Below are 25300 nucleotides of genomic sequence, written 5' to 3'. Positions count from 1 at the left end.
AGTACCCTCGGCAGGTAAATAAAACTCAGGGCTCAGACCCTAACACTGCAATATGACTATGCTAGCCAGTTATCCAGCATCCCATATACTAAAGAGGACCTGTAGTGTAAATATCTTAATTGATAAAATTGCTACGTTTTTACAATATTTATTTATAGATGATTTAGTCAGTGTTTGCGCATTGTAAAATCTTCCCTCTTCCCGATTTAAATTCTGAAATGTATCACTGGTGGCGACATCTTTAGTCCTATCAGATGCACCTCAGTGGAATGTTTATTTAGAGTTCTGAAGCCAGTGAAAATATACCTGGTCTTCGGCCTTATTCACATCATAAATCGCAATCGCTGACACCATCGATTTGTGATTTTTTTTGGGGGCGATTTTATTGTAGTGCCTCCTGTCGCTTACCTGCGTTTTTTTGTACAACGCTTTTCTAAGAGCTTTTGCAGAGCGATTTGTTTTTCACTTCCTGACGTCAGCCAGGAAGTGAACTCTTTGACCCGGAAAAGAATAAACACAATGTATTTATTCTTAAAAGCGCTCGGGGAATCGCTATACAAAGCACTTTTTCAAGCGCTTTGCAATTTTCCTATACCTTCCATGGAGGCAAATCGCCCCAAAAATGGTACAGGTAGCGCTTTGGTGAGCGGATCGGAATCAAACTGCTCAGATGTGAACACTCATTGCACAAAAGCATTTAGGGCGCTTATAAAAATCGCTGTCGCTTAAAAAACCCCGAAAGTGCCCTTAGTGTGTACAAGCTCTTCCAGAATGTTCTGGGAGGAGAATTCCACATTGCTAAACAGCCTAGGCTAAGCATCGCAGGAAGGGCGGGGCTACACACCAATATACAGCAATATATTGCTACAGGAAGAGTTCCTGATGGTGAAACCAGGAAAATGACCCGGCCCTTTTCCACTTAGGCGTTTGCGTTTGCGGAATCGCAAAATCGCAAACCGCTAGCGATTTTAAAATCGCTAGGGTTTGCTAAATAACATGGCAATCGCGGAACGCTATTTCCACTAGCGCGATGCGATTTTTCCCGAAGCGCAATCGCACGGCGGAGCGATTTTGTACGCGATCGCGATCCAATAGAAAAGATAGGAGCGCATGAAAATCGCTAGTAAAATCGCGGTACTATGCGATTTTCATGCGTTTTTTACCCAGAAGCAATGTATTTTCCCACAATTCTTCATCCTGTAACTTCCTTTTCCTGTCTGGGGCCTAGGAGAATGTCGTGGTTCACCACAGAGGGGCTGCTGGCCAAAATCCAGCAGCATCCTTGTTTGTATGAGAAGGGGAGTGAGGACTATAAGGATAATCAGCTTCAGCACAAAGCCTGGGAAGAAATTGGGACGGATTTATTTGATGGCACCTGGGATGATCTGACATCTAAAAGCAAGGCCTCAAAAAGTAAGTGTACACATTTGATGCCACTTTTCCCACCATCCACCTGCCCTGCCACCTGCCCTGCGACCATCCACCTGCCCTGCCTCCTGCCCTGCGACCATCCACCTGCCCTGCCACGTGTCATACCGCCTGTGTGCAACAATCCATCCTGTGAAATCATGTCACCTGTCATGTCAGCACAAGTCACCTGTCATGTCAGCAGCGTTGCGACCATCCACCTGTCATACCGCCTGCTGTGCAACCATCCACTGCCATGCGAGGTGGCAGGTCGCATGGCAGTGGATGACAGGTGACATGTGGATAACGTGACAGGTGACATAATTTGACAGGATGGATCGTTGCGCTACAGGTGGTATGGTGGATGGTCGCACAGCCACCTGTCATACCACCTGTACCGCAACGATCCATCCTGTCAAATCATGTCACCTGTCACGTTATCCACATGTCACCTGTCATGTCAGCAGCTGTGCGACCATGCATCTGTCATACCGCCTGCTGTGCAACCATCCACCTGTCATCCACATGCCCTGCTATATGAATGTGCAATGCATTTACATGATAAAAAGTGACACAAGAAATTTGCAAACAAATAAATTTTTTTTAATACAAAAAAAACAAAGTTTTTGTTTAGGGTTCAACAAACATTGACCAGTTTTGTAAATTTAAAGAAGCGTACTTATGTTTAAATCTGATCATCCTGCCATAGTACCGATCCTTGCTCAGAAACAAAATACTCACAAAGTTTGTCTCGTTGGGATAAGGCAGTACTCGTGCCTCTACTAGTTGTCGCAGCGGGTATTTCAGTGAACGGTACAAATGTAGTTTCTTCCACCGGTGTACCCTCCATCGTGATCACGAAATTGTGAAGGATGCAAGCAGCCTTTATGACTGCTATAGCATTTTGGGGTTTAAGATGCATCGCCGTGTGGAACACTCTCCATTTATTGGACATGATGCCGAAGGCGCATTCCACGACTTTTCTGGCTCTACTGAGCCTGTAGTTAAAAATGCGCCTGTCGTAGTTGAGAGTCCTCTGGGCATACGGCCTCATTAAATTTCGGGTCAAACCAAATGCTTCGTCAGCCACAAAAGTGTATGGATACGCGGGTCCGGTAGTTCCCGGCCAAGGTTTGTCATCTGGGAGAGTTAAGTTGCCACCAAACAGTTTCTGACCAAAACGGCTGTTGCGGAAAATGCGAGAGTCACTGTTTCCGCCATAAGCACCCACATCAATGTAAACAAACTTACTATCGGCGTCCGCAACAGCCATCAGAACAATTGAGAAGAATTTTTTATAGTTAAAATAGTTGCTTCCACTGCGTGCTGGCATCACTACTCGCACATGCTTCCCGTCGATCGCTCCCAGGCAGTTTGGGAATTGGTGTTTGCTGTGGAATTTGTCAGACACTTCCTCCCACTTCTTCTTGTCCGGGAAAGCCATGTATATGTTTGCCAATTTGTCCCATATCACTTGGCAAGTGGTGCGTACCACTCGATGAATAGTAGTTACCCCCATGCGGAACTCATAATGCATAGAGGTAAAGCTTTGGCCAGTTGCCAGGAATCTGAAAATGGAAAGAAATGGAGAAATATGTAAATTTTATCATGTAATATACGCTTTGTACTAATGATATACAATTTGTACAGTTGCAGATCTCAGGAGAAGGTGGAAGTCTGTCAGGGACAACTACAAGCGAGAACTGGAAAAACAGAAGGAGGAAGCAAAGAGTGGTTGTCGAGCTTCAAAAAGAACGAAGTACAAATACGTTCGCCAGATGGCATTCCTCAAAAATGTTGGAGAAACTGGACCGTAAGTTTTATTTGTCTTTTTTTTGGTTTGATAATGTAATCGTGGAGCCCCAAATGTTCAAACGTTGTAATTAAATAGACCTTGCAATGCCCCACAATTGTGATGCATGCAATACATAATTTTTTTAAAAAGGTATTAATTTTCCTTTCCCCTTTTTACAGTACTGAAGATAGTATATTAGAAGAGGATGACAGTTCACGACACTCAATGAGTGAAGACACACAGCTTGAAGGCGGTGAAACAGAGAGTCCAGAAGTCATTGACATTCAATCTTCCGGCTCATCGGTTACTATGGAATCGACTTCTCAAACACAATCTGGAGCACAACCACCAGCTGCAAAAACTTCCACAACCAAAAAAAAAGGCAAATTACTAAAACAAGATTATGAAAAGCAAATGCTTAGCTCAGTACAACATTTTGTTGAAACGTATAAAGAAAAAACTGAGGAAAAGAAAAAAAGAGATCAGCAGATTATGGAGGAAAGGGGTAAAAAAAGTCCCAATTTACAGTTTCTAATTAGCTTAGAACCGTACTTAGATAAAGTGCCAGCCGGCTTACACCTGTCATGTCGCAAAGCTATTCTAGAGGTCATTGAGAAATTTATTCCAATAGAAAGTTCTGGTGACAGATTTGGAACATATTCCCAATCACTATTGCCGCCTGCACAAACCCACTTTCAACTTCCACAACAGCAAGTTCACAACCCTTATTTTCTACCAAGCATTCCACCAATGCATGACAGTCATGCTCCATACCAATCTTCATATGAAAGCAACATAGGTCAAGGCAGATTCAATTTCATACCTTCTAGGCCTATAGTCAGTACAACCTCACTTGGTGCTACTACTCCACCCACATCAAACCGTCCAAATGTAGACAATGCCAATCTCACTACTTACAACATATTGCAACCAATTGTTACTGCTACCAGTGTAAGTGAACCACAACAATTAGGAAAGCAAAGTTTCGTCAGCATGTTATCAGAAACTACCGAGTAATGTAGGACAACGTTCAACCCTTTTCTGCACTGCTATTGGTTGACAGAACAATGTTCTGATAGTTACGTAACATGTAGTTTACTAAATTTATTACAGCTTTGCGGTAAATTTGTTGTACATTGGCTTTTCGGGCCTGCCATGGTGAGGAGGAACATTATCCCAGGGCCAGCATGTGGAAAATACAATGTACTGCATGTGAAAACAGTCAAGAATAGAGCATGAACATGCTGTTCAAACGCACTGTTTTCACATGCAGTACATGACTTTTTTCCCATGTTGCCACTGGGATAGTGATCCACCTCACCATGGCAGTCAAAAGCAGCATAGAAGTGTACATGTCCATTGTGACCCGCCTTGTCGTTTTTCGGCCTGCCATGGTGAGGAGGAACATTATCCCAGGGCCAGCATGTGGAAAATACAATGTACTGCATGTGAAAACAGTCAAGAATAGAGCATGAACATGCTGTTCAAACGCACTGTTTTCACATGCAGTACATGACTTTTTTCCCATGTTGCCACTGGGATAGTGATCCACCTCACCATGGCAGTCAAAAGCAACATACAAAAATACAACAATATAATGTGTCACTTATATATACATACCGTAGCGTGATCAACAGGCGTTCAGTCGGAGTCACACTTCGACGGAATCTTGTATCCTTACGCTTCAAATCCGAACTCAGCAACGCCAACAGTTGGTCAAAGCTATAAAAAAAGTGTATATAGTTTGGTATGTGAAAGTTTAAAAAATATTTCAATGTTTTACAAGTGTACACTATGACTACTGCAGTTCATTCGCACTTTAAGGAAAATGTCAGTGTTGGAATAAGTGGACTAATAAAAAAAAGTGATAATTTGAAATGTTAACTGTTCCTAGGGAATTTTTGGGCACTTTCATGTTTGAAAGAAGGAATATTACAGTATCTATGATGCAACTTTGCACTACTTTTTGTTTATATGTTTGATTGTTGAACTTTTACTACGTAAAATACTTTTTTTGCCAATGTTGTGAAAAGTACAGTTTATAATAAAAGAAAAAATTATTTCACTATAATGCGTGTATTGCATTAGTACTAACATTCGAATACAACATTGGTACAAATACAAAAGTGAAATGTACTGGGTCACCCACATCAAAACAACTTTGACTATTTGGTGGATTTAAAAAATGCATATGATTAGGTGAAAACAGTGGTGTAACTTCATCAACACAGTCAGCATACCCACATAAACAACATGCAAGGTAAGTATTCCTTTTCCTTACAATAGTAATACTAATACTAATCCACATTTGCACCAAAAAAAAACCTTGTAATAAATGTACAGTATAAAAAAAAATCTTACCTTTCAATGCTCATTCTGGCATATCCAAAAAACTTTTCTGGATGCTGGCGAAGATCCCGGTACAGCAACCAGAACTGTCCTTTCTTCTGTCTCTCCTTGAGAAGAGGATGCACCCAATACCTCCTCCTTTGCCGTCCTCTCCTCAGCACAAGCGACATCAGAATCATAAAGATCAACTCTTCAATCATCCTCCAACTGCACAAAAAAACTATCAAAACTCACAAATCTCTGCTCTAACAAACTCCTCTCAAAAAACCCACAAGACTTTCACTGTGCATTCCCCTTATATAGTGAAAAAGGGAGGGCTTAAAATGTGGCCTAGCCAATGGTTTGAAGACACATCATATGTGCTCGTCCAATTAAAACATGTATACTTTTCCAACCAATGCCAATAGGTGTTTTAAAATGCCTAACAATTTCAAACCACAACACACCTAGTTCAACCAATCAGCATGCGCCCTTCCAAAAATCACAAATCGCAAATCGCAGCAGTAATGGGCAAATCGCAAATCGCAAATCGCAAACGCAGCCCAAAAAAGAGGAAATCGCTCAATCGCAAATCGCAATCGCACCAGAAAAATTAGGTTAAAATCGCAATCGCAATCGCTGGCGTTTGTGATTTGTGATTGTGATTGCTAGTGGAAAAGGGCCCTAAAAGTTAATATCCTGAATAACTGACTGCATTCTACTGTATGTCACTTTAGTGAAAGGGTAGACCCGCCATAGTGCATAGTGATGTCATCCATTGCTGAATGCTGGTCTGTGATTGGCTATCACAGCAGTGATGCAGTACACAGCCTAGGGGTGTTGTTGGCTACGGTGCATGCAAATCTTCTGCGCTACTTCTCCTCACGCGTGTTACGTGCTGTTACCATGTAGCATGTTTGTAAGCGCACAGTACTGTCATGGTTTTGTTAAAGTTTGGCAGGTTGTGTGGCACTTTCTTAAATCCTAATCCTAATGGATGTTCACCCTGCTGCCCAATCCGGTTTTCTCCCATAACCCAGCATCCCCAGTGGTAAGTCAAATGGCTCCCCTCCAAAACTGGCCCTAGACTGTGATCAGGGCATTCAGGGCCGGATATAGCAAAAGGCACAGTAGGCACATGCCTGCAGGCGCCTGATGATGGAAGGGTGGTTCACTCCCCTCCCCGAGTTCCTCTCCCTCTCCCTCCTTCCCTATGCAGATTCCCAAGCAGAGCTTAAAGGGAGTCTGAAGCAATTAAAAGAAAAAGAAAAGAAAAAGATACCGAAGAATACAGAAGGCTCTGGGACCTATAGAGCCTTCCCATTCTCCTCCCGGTCTCCACCTTCCCCTGCAGGACCCCCCCCCCCCCCGCCCCCCCTGGTAGCAGTCCACGACTGTTCGGTCATAGCCTGCCCTCTTCCAGGTGGGGTTGGCTTTGGGAGTCTTCAGAAGCACTTGGGCTTCCGAAGATGAGCCGCTCTGTACTGTGCACGTGCGAGAACACTCTCTTGAGCACTCGCGCATGCGCAGTACAGAGCTGCCGTTCTTCGGGAGCTCGAGTGCTTCTGAAGATTGCCGAAGTCTCACGTGGCGGGAGATTTAAAAGGAGGAGCTTGTGTGGGAACCAGGTCATCAGGAGGAAAACGGGAACGCTCTATAGGACCCAGAGCCTTCCCTCTCCTCAGGTGAGTATCTGTTTTTTATTCATAAAATCACTTCACACTTGCTTTTAATGAGAGGTTACTCACCCAGCTTTCTGCATTCCACTGACCAGATTTACTGTCAGTTGGGGGCACCTCTAGCTACTTAATACTGAGGGTACCTAATGCTAAAGGGCACCTGTAACTACCTATGACAGGCAAGGGGAGTAAGGGAGGAGTGACAGGCTGGGACAGTGAGCACACCTGCGGGGCGGTTCGGTGGGGGTTTGTAGGTTCATGGAGCGCGGAGTCTTGGTTGCCAGGAGATCTGTGCCTATAGGCTGCTGTGAGGTAAATCCGGGCTTGAGGGCATTATATTCTGAGCCCCCACAGTACTATATACATTCATAATAACAATCTGTACAAGTACTTTTCTGAGTTAAAGGACAACTGAAGTGAGAGGGATATGGAGGCTGCCATATTTATTTCCTTTAAGCAATACCAGTTGCCTGGCATACCATTCAGAAAAACACCTGATCAGCTGCATGCTTGTTTACATCCATGGCTAGGAGTATTAGAGGCAGAGGATCAGCAGGACTGCCAGGCAACTTGCATTATTTAAGAGGAAATAAATATGTCTGCCTCCATATACCTCTCATTACAGGCGTGCTTTAATGACTCAGCCAGTTGTGCGGATATCAGATATTCATGATGGCCAGTCAGACAAGTAGCATTTTTTTTTTAAGAAAAAGAATAAAAGTGTCACTCTCACTCCATTTTTAAAAAATCTAATATTGTGTGCATATAATACACTGTCATCCCACTGGGTTTATATCTGAAACTAGCAAACGGGAGTGTCACAGTAGGCTGCTAATCAATGGATTATTGTGAGTGTTGAGAATGAGTAAATAGCTCCTGCTTTGTGCAGATAATTACTAGCAAAGTGGATGTTTCTGGATAGTCTATACTCAAAATAGATTACTGTCGTTATGGTTACATACAACTGCAATTTGATCTTACTCTCCGTTTTGAGAATTCATAGCTGGCTTCAATTTGAAATGGAAAATTATTTTTAAAAGCATTACATCACAAAAATAAAACAATTGTGCAGAAGATCTATGTAATTAGCACTTTTGCAAATAAAAGTGGTGTTTCACTTTAAATACCCTGCAAGAGAAATCCAAATGCATTGATCAAGCTAGTATTACCTATGAGTGATTCTGGTTTCCGTATGTGCTCTGAGCCATCAGGATTCATAAACAATGCATGATCAATAGCTACACTGAGCCAAATTTGATTATTCCCTATGGGACCCTTTCGTTACTTTAAGAGCTTTTGCAGGAACAGAGGAACAACAACAGCATGCAGATACCGTTTATAAAGTCACAAATCCGCCGCCCAGCTCAGCCATACGACATCTCTGTAAAGCAGGGGTGCCCCTTAAAATCTGCCCAAGGTAGCTGCTAAATCTCTTAGGCCTCATTCACACTAGAACGTTTTGCCACGATTTCGGCAAAACGCTCAAACGGTAGCGCTTTTTAACTTCTTACTTGGGCGATTTGTGCTACTCTCCGCAAATCGTCCAAAAATGTGCAAAAATGGGAAACGCGTAGCCTGCACCATTTTCAGGCGATTTCCAGGCGATCGCGTATCAGTGCTATAGAAGCGCAAAACGCGATCGCGCCGACATCGCCGCACTGTTCAGTGATTTTTCTGCGTGAAGTCGCGGAAAAATCACTCCTGCAAAACGCCGGAAAAAAACTCCAGCGTTTTGCATTTCTAAGTGTGAATGGGACCACTGCAGCATACAGGAGACTGACCTAAACAACATTCCAAATATTCCACCATTTTTTTGCCTGTTTGGAATGAGATGAAGAATCAAAATTACAGGCAGCCATCGCCTGCTTATGTAACCCGCCTTGCGTAAGTCTTGTGTTTGTAACAAGAGTGCAGCCGTCGTGACATCAGGAGATTTCAAGGTTATAGTAAACCAGCGGCTGCCTTTAGGACTTCGACAGGTGCTGAATGCTCATAAACGAGATAAGATCTCGGCAGAGAAACGTGTGTGTGTGTGTGTATGGGGGTTGCTAATAGCTCTCTGGCGAGGAAAAAATAAATAAATTAATATAAATATAAGTCAATTTTGCCAAGCGTCCTCTTATCTCGTCCCCTGCAGCCACCTGCGGGGGCAGCGTCTGGACCAGGCGTGAAGGGGTTAACAGCGATGAGCCGTGATTTAAGGATTTAGCGGCGTTAGTGCATATGGGGAAAAAATGGCATTTAATTTGTTACTGAATAATTTCATCCCTCCCCCCCACCCCCTCGAGCTAAAGCCTTTTCATGCACGATCGGCTAAGCCGCCTTCTCCATCTCAGCTGTGTCATTTACAAAGGACGCCGGCACAGAGGAAGTAATATTAAAAATTATATAAATGGGATTTGCAACAAGGGTTCCGGTGCGTAAGCAAGCTGCAAAGTGCTTAGCGGCGGGGACCTGGTAATATACATTTCGGAGTAATAAGGGTCAAATCATTTTTAATCATTAGCTCTTGAACAGCTGCAACCTGTTTTGTTTTTCCTCCAAGACACAGTGAAAAGAAAATTAAATTAGGTTACCCAGTCGACGAATGGTCCATGGTACGTTAATTTTTGTTGGGTGAGAGGTCCGCAGGTGGTACATCAAAAGGAGTGCTGAAATATTTGGCAGAATGCATAAATATATTTAGATGTGTTGATAGTCCTTTAAAACACAACAGGGTTTACGAAAGTTTGACCACACAAACCGCCAGAACGACGGCAACGATGAGGACGGCGCTAAAGACCACACCGGCTAAGAGTTTACTGAGGTCGCAGATGGCCTTGTGCTCTTCCGTGGAAATGGTGCCAGGGGAGGACGCCCCGGCACTGGCGGCTAGTTTGAGCTCAGCCCCCGGGTTCTGCTTGGCCTCAACGGTCCACTGCGGCACGCTGACTTTCATCTCCATCTCGTACATCATCTCGCCGACTTGGTTGATCTCATTCTCTAAGTCCTTCAGGTCCACCACATCTATGTTGTGTTCCGCATCGTATTTCATGTTCTGGACACTCATGGCCCTGGCGGCCACCCCGGTTGTGCCACCGCTCATGCCAGTCTGTATGAGATGCCTTTTGGGGATGTTTATGGGGTACTCTAGCCCAAGTTCCAAGGCTCTCCTCATATCCGTCTCCAAAATGTCCATGCAGGTGGAGAATATGACCCATAATCTCTCAAACTCCGCTTTGTCCTCCTTGCTTAGGTTGTTGTCCTTCAGCGTGCTGGTCAGCTTGTTCCTATTGGCCACGGCTAACTCCTGGGCTTTCCGTCTGGTCTTCTTCAGTTCCTCACGGAGGTTCTGGGAGTCAGACGTACCACCGATGGTGAGCACCAGATGCCTGTAGCATGCCGTCACCTTGTTCAAAGCGTCCAGCAATGCTTTACACTCTTCAGTCAACATCTCAGACCTGGCACCTTGCAGTAACAAGTAATAGAAGAAAACCCCAAAGTGCCGACTGAGGCCTGCTAATAAAAATCCATGGGGAGCAACCTCATATCTCCTTCCAGATCATGGGCACAGAAGAAGGAAGATCTTGCCGGGGTAGCACTTCTTTTTTTTGTCAAGCTGTATAAATTCCTACATTGTTCCAGTCCAAGTAATGAAACATAAAGTGCAAAAAATAATCCATGCGTAAAAAACAGCAGCAGAGAAGTAGGTTAGCACTCCGGCAGATGTTCGAGATGCTCTTAGGATAATGCAAATGAACTGTGCAAGGGAATTCTCCTTCTATAAACAGGCTTAAGTTTGCAAACCGCCTTCCAGCGCTCATTACTGATCATTGTAGAGAAGCAATGGGCTCAGCATCCCTTCTGAGAGCATGAAATGAAATATAATCTAGGAGGCTTGCTGGCAGCCACCTCCTGGTCCCCGGCAGCAGGGAGCTGTCCACACACATCCAGCTCTCAGCTCTGCACAGCCTCAAATAGCCAGCAGCACCTGCAGGCGTCACGTGAGGACAACACACACACAGGGAGGTGGGGTCATGTGACTGCCTCCCTTAGCCTCAACCGCCATCTTTCACAAGGGCAGTGTGGGATTTGGGAATATCATGTCTCAAAAAGAAAATGGAAATATAAAAAAAAAATCCTTGAATTCTATCAATTTCAGAGCTGCTTATAAAACAAATGAGCAGGTGTAAATTATTATTATTATGTATTTACTGTATATAGCACTGACGTCTTTCGCAACACTTTGCATAGTACATAGTTATGTCACTAACTGTCCTCAGAGGAGCTCACAATATAATCCTTACAATAGTCATATTCTAATGTCCTACCATAATATTATTATTATTATTATGTATTTATATAGCACTGACATCTTCTGCAGCACGTTACAGAGTACATAGTCATGTCACTGACTGTCCTCAGAGGAGCTCACACTCTAATCCTGCCATAGTCATAGTGTAATGTCCTACCATATTATTATTATGTATTTATATAGCACTGACATCTTCTGCAGCACATTACAGAGTACATAGTCATGTCACTGACTGTCCTCAGAGGAGCTCACACTCTAATCCTGCCATAGTCATAGTGTAATGTCCTACCATATTAATATTATATATTTATATAGCACTGACATCTTCTGCAGCACATTACAGAGTACATAGTCATGTCACTGACTGTCCTCAGAGGAGCTCACACTCAAATCCTACCATAGTCATAGTGTAAGGCCCGGTTCACATTAGCGGCTGCTATCCGGAATCGCCGTGCCGGAGCCGGACCGCATGCGGACCGGACGAAACGGACGCACGGCATAGCAATGAAAGTCTATGCGACCGTTCACATGCGTCCGTTTCGTCCGGACCGGATCCGGACTCCGGCGTCCGTTCCAACATGCGCTATTTTTTGGTCCGGCTGACGTATCCGGACCGGAGCCGGAATGTTGCATCCGGCCAATGGAAACCAATGAGAACCGGAGAGCGCACAACACACTGGCTATAAAAACCGGATGTTGTACCACACTTCCTATGCTGACTCTATGGTATGGTGGCCATTTTGGATGGGGACCACATGGCACCAGCGTTCACAGAGTGGAGCAGCAGTGACTTCATGCTGGAGCTCTTTGGCAGCAATATGGAGCAGGATCTGTCTGATAGCGAGGGGGTGAGGCCCTACACATCAGAAGACCTCATCCTACAGGTGCAGCAGGTACCAGCCCTGTGGGACAAGGGGGATGCGGACCACAGCAACATCAAAAAATGCAGAGGCCTGTGGAAAAAAATTGCCAAGCTGTATGTGGAGGACTTTGAGAACTTGAGCAAGAGACAGCAAGGCACAGAGGGTATGTTGACTAGAAGTTTTTGGGGGGGGCTTGTGGTTTAAGCTTGTGATGTATTCCACTTTTGCTATGGATTTGTGTCACCCACGTGTTGCCCACCCACCTGTTCCCCACCCACCTGTACCCCACCTGTGATGTATCCCACCCACCTGTACCCCACCTGTGATGTACCCCACCTGTGCTGTATCCCACCCACCTGTGATGTATCCCACCCACCTGTACCCCACCTGTGATGTATCCCACCCACCTGTACCCCACCTGTGATGTATCCCACCCACCTGTACCCCACCTGTGATGTATCCCACCTGTGATGTATCCCACCCACCTGTACCCCACCTGTGCTGTATCCCACCCACCTGTGATGTATCACACCCACCTGTACCCCACCTGTGATGTATCCCACCTGTGATGTATCCCACCCACCAGTACCCCACCTGTGATGTATCCCACCCACCTGTACCCCACCTGTGATGTATCCCACCTGTGATGTATCCCACCCACCTGTACCCCACCTGTGATGTATCCCACCCACCTGTACCCCACCTGTGATGTATCCCACCCACCTGTACCCCACCTGTGATGTATCCCACCCACCTGTACCCCACCTGTGATGTATCCCACCCACCTGTACCCCACCTGTGATGTATCCCACCCACCTCTACCCCACCTGTGATGTATCCCACCCACCTCTACCCCACCTGTGATGTATCCCACCTGTGATGTATCCCACCCACCTCTACCCCACCTGTGATGTATCCCACCCACCTCTACCCCACCTGTGATGTATCCCACCTGTGATGTATCCCACCCACCTGTACCCCACCTGTGCTGTATCCCACCCACCTGTGATGTATCACACCCACCTGTACCCCACCTGTGATGTATCCCACCTGTGATGTATCCCACCCACCAGTACCCCACCTGTGATGTATCCCACCCACCTGTACCCCACCTGTGATGTATCCCACCTGTGATGTATCCCACCCACCTGTGATGTATCCCACCCACCTGTACCCCACCTGTGATGTATCCCACCCACCTGTACCCCACCTGTGATGTATCACACCTGTGATGTATCCCACCCACCTGTGATGTATCCCACCCACCTGTACCCCACCTGTGATGTATCCCACCCACCTGTACCCCACCTGTGATGTATCCCACCCACCTGTACCCCACCTGTGATGTATCCCACCCACCTGTACCCCACCTGTGATGTATCCCACCCACCTCTACCCCACCTGTGATGTATCCCACCTGTGATGTATCCCACCCACCAGTACCCCACCTGTGATGTATCCCACCCACCTGTACCCCACCTGTGATGTATCCCACCTGTGATGTATCCCACCCACCTGTGATGTATCCCACCCACCTGCGATGTACCCCACCTGTGCACATAAAACATACACAATGACCAATTATTATACATCAATTTATTGTAAAAAATTAATACATTTAAAATCACTCAAACTTGAAACTCCAAAATAAACACATTTCAACAAAACATATTAAAAACCAAACATTCACCCTCGTCCTGGTGGTGTGGTAAAATAAAGTCTCAGTTGGTCCCTGTTCCGCAGTGACACTACCCTTGGCCTGGTTGCATACCTCCGCAGGGGCATTAGTGGAAGCACATTCGGGGGTTCCGGAGTCTCTCTTTCCTCCTGCCGCACAAAGTTGTGGAGGATGCATGCTGCCTTCACCACGACAACTGCGTTGCCCGGTTTCAGCAGCATGGGCGTGTGGAACACCCTCCACTTTGACACCAGGATCCCAAATGTGCACTCCACCATTCTCCTTGCACGGCTCAACCGAGCATTGAAGTGTAGCTGGCTGGCATCAAGTCCCCTATCTGGGTACGGACGCATTACATGGTCGGACAGGGCGAAGGCCTCGTCCCCCACAAACACATAGGGGTAGGCCGGTGCCCTTGTCCCAGGCCAGGGTCTGTCACGGGGGAGACGCAGTCTGCCTTCCTCCATCAGCCGGCAAAGGGTCGTACGCTGGAAAATTCCAGAGTCATTGGAACTACCGTACGACCCCACATCCACGTACACAAACTTGTAGTCCGCATCTGCCACTGCCATTAGAACAATGCTGAAGTATTTTTTATAGTTGAAATAATGGCTGCCACTCCCCACGGGTTTCTGAATCCGGATGTGTTTCCCATCCAGTGCGCCAACACAATTAGGAAACTTGCACTCGGTCCAGAAGCCCTGGGCGATCTCCTCCCATTTCGTGGTGTCCGGCACAGGCATGTATCTGGCCCTCAGTCGCGTCCAAAGGATCCTCGAAGTCCTCACGACGATGCCTGCCACCGTGCTCTTCCCAATACGAAATGTGACATGTAGCGATGTATATGTTTGTCCAGTTGCGATATACCTACAAGAGAAATAATCGAAATCAATTTTTCATGTCGTTACAGGAGAAAGGTTCAAGACAAGGTGGCGCAATATACGGGATGCATACGTGAAATGGCTACGGAAGAAAAAACTTGCCGAACGAAGTGGCAGTGGCGGGGGAAGGCGACAAAAAGACTACCAATTTGCCAAGCAATTGTCTTTCATCAATGCAAGCCTGGAACCTAGACTGTAAGTACCACTACTGTGGGCAGGAACTGAGAGCTCATTTACCATGACTTCGGCCATGTATTGCTATGGCCTCAATTCCCATGGCTAGCGAACTTTTCTCACAAGCTTTATCAAATGTTGGGTAGAAACGGTTGATAAAGTGATTGCTAGTGTTTGCTAGCTCTGTGAATTGACGCCACATGCTGTTTGGCACACCAATAAATATTGTTTTTATCTACAGGACTGAAGACAATTTGGAGCAAGAGGAACCGACCCAGGAGGCACGGTTCAGCAGTGAGGAGAGCTTGGTGGATGATGACGTCGCCGATGTAACCTATTGCCCCGAGGAGAGGAGTAGGAGGAGGGAGTCCTTAATCCCAACTCTCTCCTTTGATGATGACTTGGCAGAAGAGAGCTTGGATGTTGAGGTTGCAGGACCGAGTGTGGAAGAAGCTGAACCTCCACAATCGACCGCTATGGAAGCTCCAGGGGAACAAGAACAAAGTGAGGAGCACCGAGAGACTGCAGCACAACCAGCGCGCAGGGCAACCCCGACACAGGCCAGAGGACGGGAAGATGCTGCCACACCACCAGTGAGGACCACCACACCAGTGAGGCGTCGAGGTACCCTCCCCCCAACAAGGAGAGAGACAGAGTCCGAGATGTCCGGGGCTGTCTCCGGACTTCTCGGGATTCTTCAGAGCCACCAAACTCTCATAACCCGGCAGTTGCAAGATGAGGACAGGGGCCATATCATGGAGCAGTACAAGTCCCACATCACTTCACTGCAATGTGAGCTCGACGCTGTACATGGGCACTACAGGGACGAGCTTAAAATGATGCATGAGATGCACAGAGGAGAAATCGACCAACTGCGTGCGCAGCATCATCAGTCGGTGGGCCAGCTGCAGAACATGATGCAGCAAATGCATCAACAAAGCAAGGAACTACTGAAATTGCAGGCACACCCGTGTTTTCACACTGTGATGTCTCTAATACCATATCTGGAAAAGGTGCCTTCCCAAAACCTGATGGCGTGCCATTCCAATTTGCTGGAGGTGATTAAACAGCACATGGACACGCCATTATTGCAACCACCAATTTTTAGACCCCCACAACCAACAGCGGTGCCCACCTGGCAATCATCACAGATGTACACCGGCTACAGAGGCAGTCAATATGGGCCACCGCTGTCAGGGTCCAGCTCATCCACGACCAGCACCCAAGAGCGTCCAGATTTCCAGGCAGCAACTAACACCTTTTCTAGTAGTGGTGCCGATACAATTTGAAAAAAAAAAGTCAAATTGTTCCTGGACATGCTCCTCTGAATACCTCCGATCCTCGGAGGAAGGATACCATCACAGGGCTTTTTAACTTTTGGTTTTGCTGGACTTGAACTTTAGGGCCTGGTGTCCCCGAAAGACACTACCTGGGTCACAACCTTGTGCCTGTTGCACTGCACCTGTAGTCCTGCACCTGTGCCTTTGATTCCTCTTGTTCCTTACTTTGTTGATCCTAATCACTTGCACAAGACCCTTGGAGCCATGGGTGAAGGACACCTTCACTGGTCGGTGAGAGGCCTAGCCTTTTCACTGACCTGTGTCCTTCATCCATGGCTCAGAGGGTCCTGTGCCAGTGGTTAGGTTTTAGAAGCACTAATAATTTAGGGCCTGGTGTCCCCGAAAGACACTACCTGGGTCACAACCTTGTGCCTGTTGCACTGCACCTGTAGTCCTGCACCTGTGCCTTTGATTCCTCTTGTTCCTTACTTTGTTGTTCCTAATCACTTGCACAAGACCCTTGGAGCCATGGGTGAAGGACACCTTCACTGGTCGGTGAGAGGCCTAGCCTTTTCACTGACCTGTGTCCTTCATCCATGGCTCAGAGGGTCATGTGCCAGTGGTTAGGTTTTAGAAGCACTAATAATTTAGGGCCTGGTGTCCCCGAAAGACACTACCTGGGTCACAACCTTGTGCCTGTTGCACTGCACCTGTAGTCCTGCTCCTGTGCCTTTGATTCCTCTTGTTCCTTACTTTGTTGATCCTAATCACTTGCACAAGACCCTTGGAGCCATGGGTGAAGGACACCTTCACTGGTCGGTGAGAGGCCTAGCCTTTTCACTGACCTGTGTCCTTCATCCATGGCTCAGAGGGTCATGTGCCAGTGGTTAGGTTTTTGAAGCACTTCAATTTTAGGGCCTGGTGTCCCCGAAAGACACTACCTGGGTCACAACCTTGTGCCTGTTGCACTGCACCTGTAGTCATGCACCTCTGCCATCGGTTCCTCTTGCTCCTCACTTTGTTCTTGTTCCTAACCACTTGCACAAGACCCTTGGAGCCATGGATGAAGGACACCTTGACTGGTCGGTGAGAGGCCTAGCCTTTTCACTGACCTGTGTCCTTCATCCATGGCTCAGAGGGTCCTGTGCCAGTGGTTAGGTTTTTAAAGCACTTCAATTTTAGGGCCTGGTGTCCCCGAAAGACACTACCTGGGTCACAACCTTGTGCCTGTTGCACTGCACCTGTAGTCCTGCTCCTCTGCCATCGGTTCCTCTTGCTCCTCACTTTGTTCTTGTTCCTAACCACTTGCACAAGACCCTTGGAGCCATGGATGAAGGACACCTTGACTGGTCGGTGAGAGGCCTAGCCTTTTCACTGACCTGTGTCTTTCATCCATGGCTCAGAGGGTCATGTGCCAGTGGTTAGGTTTTTGAAGCACTTCAATTTTAGGGCCTGGTGTCCCCGAAAGACACTACCTGGGTCACAACCTTGTGCCTGTTGCACTGCACCTGTAGTCATGCACCTCTGCCATCGGTTCCTCTTGCTCCTCACTTTTTTCTTGTTCCTAACCACTTGCACAAGACCCTTGAAACCATGGATGAAGGACACCTACACTGGTCGGTGAGAGGCCTAGCCTTTTCACTGACCTGTGTCCTTCATCCATGGCTCAGAGGGTCATGTGCCAGTGGTTAGGTTTTTGAAGCACTTCAATTTATTAGGGCCTGGTGTCCCCGAAAGACACTTGGGCAGCTATGCCCTACAACTCTTCCAGCACAAAGTTGGTGGTTGGTGTTCCTTAAAACTGACCGGGCTATACCATAGATATGTTATTTTTTTGTCTTCCATGTTGGAAGAATGTTTCCATGTTGGAAAGTGGTTGTTTTTGCAATAAAAAAATTTGTTTTTACATACCTCAGTGTGATGAGTAGTTGTTCTTGTGGTGTGACTGCTCTCCTGAACGTGGTATCCTTCTTCCTAAGGTCATCCTTCACCATCTCCAAAAGGGTATCAAACCTGTCAGGAGATGGAAAGGAAGAAGCTGTAAAGTATGTTGTGGGACAAGGTGTTGGGTGGAGGATGGGGGAGGTGTGTTTACAGAGGTTTGGGAGTGTTGTGGAGGGTGGGGGTGTACTGTATAGCTAGGTATACAGGGGTGTGGGGGTCAGGGTGGTGTGTTTAGCTAGGTATACAGGGATGAGGTGTTGTGAGGGTGAGGGTGGGGTGTTTAGGAATGGTGGGGGTTGGTGTATTTAGGCCTATATACTTACAGGGGAATAGACATCCGAGTGTAGCTGTAGAACTTCTGTGGGTGTCGTCTGAGGTCCCGGTAGAGGGCCTGGAACTCTCCCTTCCTCTGCCTCCTGGCTAGTAGAGGGTGCACCCACCATCTCCTGCGAGGAGCACGCCTTCTCCCCACATAGTAGTAGGTAAACAACAGGAAGGAGAGAATTCCCAGGTAATAAGCGTAAAAAATGACTGGATCCATGGTCCCAACTGCTGTCTCTGTATCCAAGGATGGTCTCCACACGTCCAGCTGTCTCCAACAATGACCCCAGAGCTTCTGCTGACCTCCCAGAACCCCAGGTATTTATACAGGTTGTTATCTCTTTAAGAATCCGGATCCGGACCGGAACCGTGTTCATACCGCACGGAAACCGTATGCAACCGGACCGGATCCGGACCGGATCCGGACAGGAACCGTACGGTTCAGGTCCGATCCGGCTCCGGTGCGGTCCGGACATCCGGTGCGGTTTTTGCAAAACCGCAAGTGTGAACGGGGCCTAATGTCCTACCATATTAATATTATATATTTATATAGCACTGACATCTTCTGCAGCACATTACAGAGTACATAGTCATGTCACTGACTGTCCTCAGAGGAGCTCACTATCTAATCCTACCATAGTTATAGTCTAATGTCCTACCATATTATTATTATTATGTATTTATATAGCACTGACATCTTCTGCAGCACTGTACGGAGTACACAGTCATGTCACTGACTGTCCTCAGAGCAGCTCACACTCTAATCCTACCATAGTCATAGTCTAATGTCCTACCATATTATTATAATATATTTATATAGCACTGACATCTTCTGCAGCACATTACAGAGTACATAGTAATGTCACTGACTGTCCTCAGAGCAGCTCACACTCTAATCCTACCATAGCCATAGTCTAATGTCCTACCATATTATTATTATGTATTTATATAGCACTGACATCTTCTGCAGCACATTACAGAGTACATAGTCATGTCACTGACTGTCCTCAGAGGAGCTCACACTCTAATCCTACCATAGTCATAGTCTAATGTCCTACCATATTATTATTATTATGTATGTATATAGCACTGACATCTTCTGCAGCACATTACAGAGTACATAGTCATGTCACTGACTGTCCTCAGAGGAGCTCACACTCTAATCCTACCATAGTCATAGTGTAATGTCCTACCATATTATTATTATGTATTTATATAGCACTGACATCTCCAGCAGCACTTTACAGAGTACATAGTCATGTCACTGACTGTCCTCAGAGGAGCTCACAATCTATTCTTACCATAAAGCAAAAAGCGTTGGAGGCTGGCACTTCCAAACATAGAAAAAGCTCTTTATTGAAACAATAAAAACAGTGGTAATACAGCTGTATTACCACTGTTTTTAATGTTTCAATAAAGAGCTTTTCCTACGTTTGGAAGTGCCAGCCTCCAACGCTTTTTGCTTCACGAATTGGATCTAAAGGTGTGGGAATCAATTGAGGCTTTGGCACCCATATCCCTGCAGTTTATGAGTGCCACTCTTTTTACCATTGTCAATCTATTCTTACCATAGTCATAGTCTAATGTCCTACCATATCATTATTATGTATTTATATAGCACTGACATCTTCTGCAACACATTACAGAGTACATAGTCATGTCACTGACTGTCCTCAGAGGAGCTCACACTCTAATCCTACCATAGCCATAGTCTAATGTCCTACCATATTATTATTATGTATTTATATAGCACTGACATCTCCTGCAGCACATTACAGAGTACATAGTCATGTCACTGACTGTCCTTAGAGGAGCTCACACTCTAATCCTACCATAGTCATAGTCTAATGCCCTACCATATTATTATTATGTATTTATATAGCACTGACATCTCCTGCAGCACATTACAGAGTACATAGTCATGTCACTGACTGTCCTCAGAGGAGCTCACACTCTAATCCTACCATAGTCATAGTCTAATGTCCTACCATATTATTATTATGTATTTATATAGCACTGACATCTCCTGCAGCACATTACAGAGTACATAGTCATGTCACTGACTGTCCTCAGAGGAGCTCACACTCTAATCCTACCATAGTCATAGTCTAATGTCCTACCATATTATTATTATTATGTATTTATATAGCACTGACATCTCCTGCAGCACATTACAGAGTACATAGTCATGTCACTGACTGTCCTCAGAGGAGCTCACACTCTAATCCTACCATAGTCATAGTCTAATGTCCTACCATATTATTATTATTATGTATCTATATAGCAGTGACATATTCTGCAGCACATTACAGAGTACATAGTCATGTCACTGACTGCCCTCAGAGGAGCTCACAGTCTAATCCTACCATAGTCATAGCCTAATGTCCTACCATATTATTATTATGTATTTATATAGCACTGACATCTCCTGCAGCACATTACAGAGTACATAGTCATGTCACTGACTGTCCTCAGAGGAGCTCACACTCTAATCCCTACCATAGTCACAGTCTAATGTCCTACCATATTATTATTATGTATTTATATAGCACTGATATCTCCTGCAGCACTTTACAGAGTACATAGTCATGTCACTGACGGTCCTCAGAGGAGCTCACAATCTAATCCTACCATAGTCATAGTCAGGGCAGTCATCAGGGGAGGATAACAGACACTGCAGTGAGGGGCCCAGGGCTTCTGGGCACCCTGGTTTCCCCAAAGCACTGGAAGGGCCGCATGTGCTGGCTGCAGGCCTGTGGCTCACTAACCAGCACACCGTGTTCCAGCACTGAGAGAAGAGTGACATCAGCGCTTGAACTTGGGGAGCAGATGAGTGAGCCCGCTACAGCCGACTCTCTATACTGGGGCACCACCTATATCTGGCTACAGGCTACCTATACTGGGCTACCACCTATACCTGGCTACCTATACTGGGGCTGGAACCACCTATACCTATCTACCTATACTGAGGCACCACCTATATCTGGCTACAGGCTACCTATACTGAGGCACCACCAATACCTGGCTACCTATACCGAGGGCACCACCTGTACCTGGCTACATATACTGGGGCTGGAACCGCCTATACCTAGCTACCTATACTGAAGCACCACCAATACCTGGCTACCTATACCGAGGGCACCACCTGTACCTGGCTACCTATACTGGGGCTGGAACCACCTATACCTAGCTACCTATACTGGGGCTGGATCCACCAATACCTGGCTACCTATACCGAGGGCACCACCTGTACCTGGCTACCTATACTGGGGCACCACCTATACTTGCTACCTATACTGGGGGCACCAGTACCTGGCTAACCAATACTGGTGCACCACCCATACCAGGCTGCCTATACTGGGGCACCACCTATAGTTGAATACCTATACTGGGGCACCTGTATCTTGCTGGCCTATACTGGGGCACCAGCTATACTAGTCTACCTATACTGGAGGCATCTACACCAGGCTACCTATACTGGGGAACCATCTATAGCTGGCTACTTATACTGGGGGAACCTATACCTGGCTACCTATACTGGGGGCACCTATGCCTGGATACCTATATTGGGGGCACCTATGCCTGGCTACTTATACTGGGGGAACCTATACCTGGCTAGGGCAGGGGGACGAGCTGAGACAGAAGGGGAAAAGAGGTGACACAGGGGGATAAAAGAGGCACAGGGGGAAAAGAGAGGAGACGAGAACATGAGGTCACACAGGGGGACACAAAAGAGACACAAACTGAGGTGATTTTGAGTGTGGAGTCGCACTTGCTTGGCTTCCATCAATTCCAGATGGTCAGGTGTGCAGATCTAATAGTCCCGGACACCATGGGACTCAAACTGTGGCAAATGAAGAGAAAGATCCGCACCACCTTCAGAACTAGGCAGCATGAAGATGGGCAGGAGCCTGAAACAGTGGACTGTCCTGCCTTAAAGTTCTTTTTAAATTTGTATGTTTTTTTCCAATAAAACACACAAACTGAGGTGAGACAGAGGGGGACAAAAGAGGTACAGGAAGAAAAGAGGGGGACAAAAGAGAACGGATAAAGGATAAGAACGGACCTACAAGTCCCTATCTCATTTGTTAACCGGGGACTACCTGTATTTTGCTAGTATTTGGCTCCACCCACAACATGCTATGGTCACTCCCACTGTTTGCCGCATCACGCTGTGCATGCCACTTTCTTCAGTGTTGGAGCCATGCACATTTTTCACCACAGCGCACTTTGCGCACGGACACAGGGGTGAGGTAGCTAGTGGGCGGGCACAACAACCAGTGGGTGGGCCCAGGGAGGGGGCCCAGGCCTGATGATGTGTGAGGCGCCCCAAAATTTCTAATGGCGGCCCTGGTCATGGTCTAATGTCCTACCATATTATTATTATTATGTATTTATATAGCACTGACATCTTCTGCAGCACTGTACAGAGTACATAGTCATGTTGCTGATTGTCCTCAGAGGAGCTCACAGTCTAATCCTGCCATAGTCATAGTCTAATGTCCTACCATATTAGTATTATGTATTTATATAGCACTGACATCTCCTGCAGCACTGTACAGAGTACATAGTCATGTCACTGACTGTCCTCAGAGGAGCTCACACTCTAATCCTACCATAGTCATAGTGTAATGTCCTACCATATTATTATTATTATGTATTTATATAGCACTGACATCTTCTGCAGCACTGTACAGAGTACATAGTCATGTTGCTGATTGTCCTCAGAGGAGCTCACAGTCTAATCCTGCCATAGTCATAGTCTAATGTCCTACCATATTATTATTATGTATTTATATAGCACTGACATCTTCTGCAGCACTTTACAGAGTACATAGTCATGTCACTGGCTGTCCTCAGAGGAGCTCACACTCTAATCCTACCATAGTCATAGTCTAATGTCCTACCATATTATTATTATGTATTTATATAGCACTGACATCTTCTGCAGCACTTTACAGAGTACATAGTCATGTCACTGGCTGTCCTCAGAGGAGCTCACACTCTAATCCTACTACCATAGTCATAGTGTAATGTCCTTCCATATTATTAGTATGTATTTATATAGCACTGACATCTTCTGCAGCACTGTACAGAGTACATAGTCATGCCACTGACTGTCCTCAGAGGAGCTCACAATCTAATCCTACCATAGTCATAGTGTAATGTCCTACCATATTATTATTATGTATTTATATGGCAGTGACATCTTATGGCAGCACTTTACAGAGTACATAGTCATGTTGCTGACTGTCCTCAGAGGAGCTCACACTCTAATCCCTACCATAGTCATAGTCTAATGTCCTCCCATATTATTATGTATTTATATAGCACTGACATCTTCTGCAGCACATTACAGAGTACATAGTCATGTCACTGACTGTCCTCAGAGGAGCTCACACTCTAATCCTACCATAGTCATAGTCTAATGTCCTCCCATATTATTATTATGTATTTATATAGCACTGACATCTCCTGCAGCACATTACAGAGTACATAGTCATGCCACTGACTGTCCTCAGAGGAGCTCACACTCTAATCCTACCATAGTCATAGTCTAATGTCCTACCATATTATTATTATGTATTTATATAGCACTGACATCTTCTGCAGCACTTTACAGAGTACATAGTCATGTCACTGACTGTCCTCAGAGGAGCTCACAATCTAATCCTACTATAGTCATAGTGTAGTGCCCTACCATATTATTATTATGTATTTATATAGCACTGACATCTTCTGCAGCACAATAAAGAGTACATAGTCATGTCACTGACTGTCCTCAGAGGAGCTCACAGTCTAATTCTACCATAGTCATAGTCTAATGTCCTACCGTATTATTATTATTATGTATTTATATAGCACTGACATCTTCTGCAGCACTGTACAGAGTACATAGTCATGTCACTGACTGTCCTCAGAGGAGCTCACAATCTAATCCTACCATAGTCATAGTCTAATGTCCTACCATATTATTATTATGTATTTATATAGCACTGACATCTTCTGCAGCACATTACAGAGTACATAGTAATGTCACTGACTGTCCTCAGAGGAGCTCACAATCTAATCCTACCATAGTCATAGTCTAATGTCCTACCATATTATTATTATGTATTTATATAGCAATGACATCTTCTGCAGCACATTACAGAGTACATAGTCATGTCACTGACTGTACTCAGAGGAACTCACAATCTAATCCTACCATAGCCATAGTCTAATGTCCTACCATATTATTATTATGTATTTATATGGCACTGACATCGTCTGCAGCACATTACAGAGTACATAGTCATGTTACTGACTGTCCTTTAGAGGAGCTCACAATCTAATACTGCCATAGTCATAGTGTAATGTTCTACCATATTATTATTATGTATTTATATAGCACTGACATCTCCTGCAGCACATTACAGAGTACATAGTCATGTCACTGACTGTCCTCAGAGGAGCTCACACTCTAATCCTACCATAGTCATAGTCTAATGTCCTACCATATTATTATTATGTATTTATATAGCACTGACATCTCCTGCAGCACTGTACAGAGTACATAGTCATGTCAGTGACTGTCCTCAGAGGAGCTCACACTCTACTCCTACCATAGTCATAGCCTTATGTCCTACCATATTATTATTATGTATTTATATGGC

The 25300-nt window shown here is 45.7% G+C and overlaps 3 protein-coding genes across 3 annotated transcripts; 1 reads left to right on the top strand and 2 right to left on the bottom strand.

Annotated features, from left to right (window-relative positions):
* The first annotated feature begins 941 nt into the window (after positions 1–941).
* Positions 942–5199, top strand: LOC137537782 (uncharacterized). The gene is made up of 3 exons (XM_068259745.1): positions 942–1413; positions 3058–3220; positions 3382–5199. The coding sequence occupies exons 1-3, from the start codon at positions 1140–1142 to the stop codon at positions 4217–4219; spliced, it is 1275 nt and encodes a 424-aa protein (XP_068115846.1). The 5' UTR covers positions 942–1139; the 3' UTR covers positions 4220–5199.
* LOC137537783 (uncharacterized) lies at positions 2063–9805 on the bottom strand. Its single transcript, XM_068259746.1, has 4 exons — positions 9786–9805; positions 5564–5758; positions 4823–4924; positions 2063–2975 (listed from the first exon to the last, which is right to left on the bottom strand). Exons 1-4 carry the CDS (start codon positions 9803–9805, stop codon positions 2093–2095), a joined length of 1200 nt encoding a protein of 399 aa, XP_068115847.1. The 3' UTR covers positions 2063–2092.
* A 123-nt stretch (positions 9806–9928) lies between these two features.
* RGS9BP (regulator of G protein signaling 9 binding protein) lies at positions 9929–11149 on the bottom strand. Its single transcript, XM_068259747.1, has one exon. It carries the CDS (start codon positions 10640–10642, stop codon positions 9929–9931), a length of 714 nt encoding a protein of 237 aa, XP_068115848.1. The 5' UTR covers positions 10643–11149.
* Positions 11150–25300: the final 14151 nt, after the last annotated feature.

This window comes from Hyperolius riggenbachi, chromosome 11 (genome assembly GCF_040937935.1).
Source record: "Hyperolius riggenbachi isolate aHypRig1 chromosome 11, aHypRig1.pri, whole genome shotgun sequence".
NCBI lineage: Eukaryota > Metazoa > Chordata > Amphibia > Anura > Hyperoliidae > Hyperolius > Hyperolius riggenbachi.
Note: the sequence above shows the minus strand (reverse complement) of the source record. Positions and strands in the feature narration are given on the sequence as shown.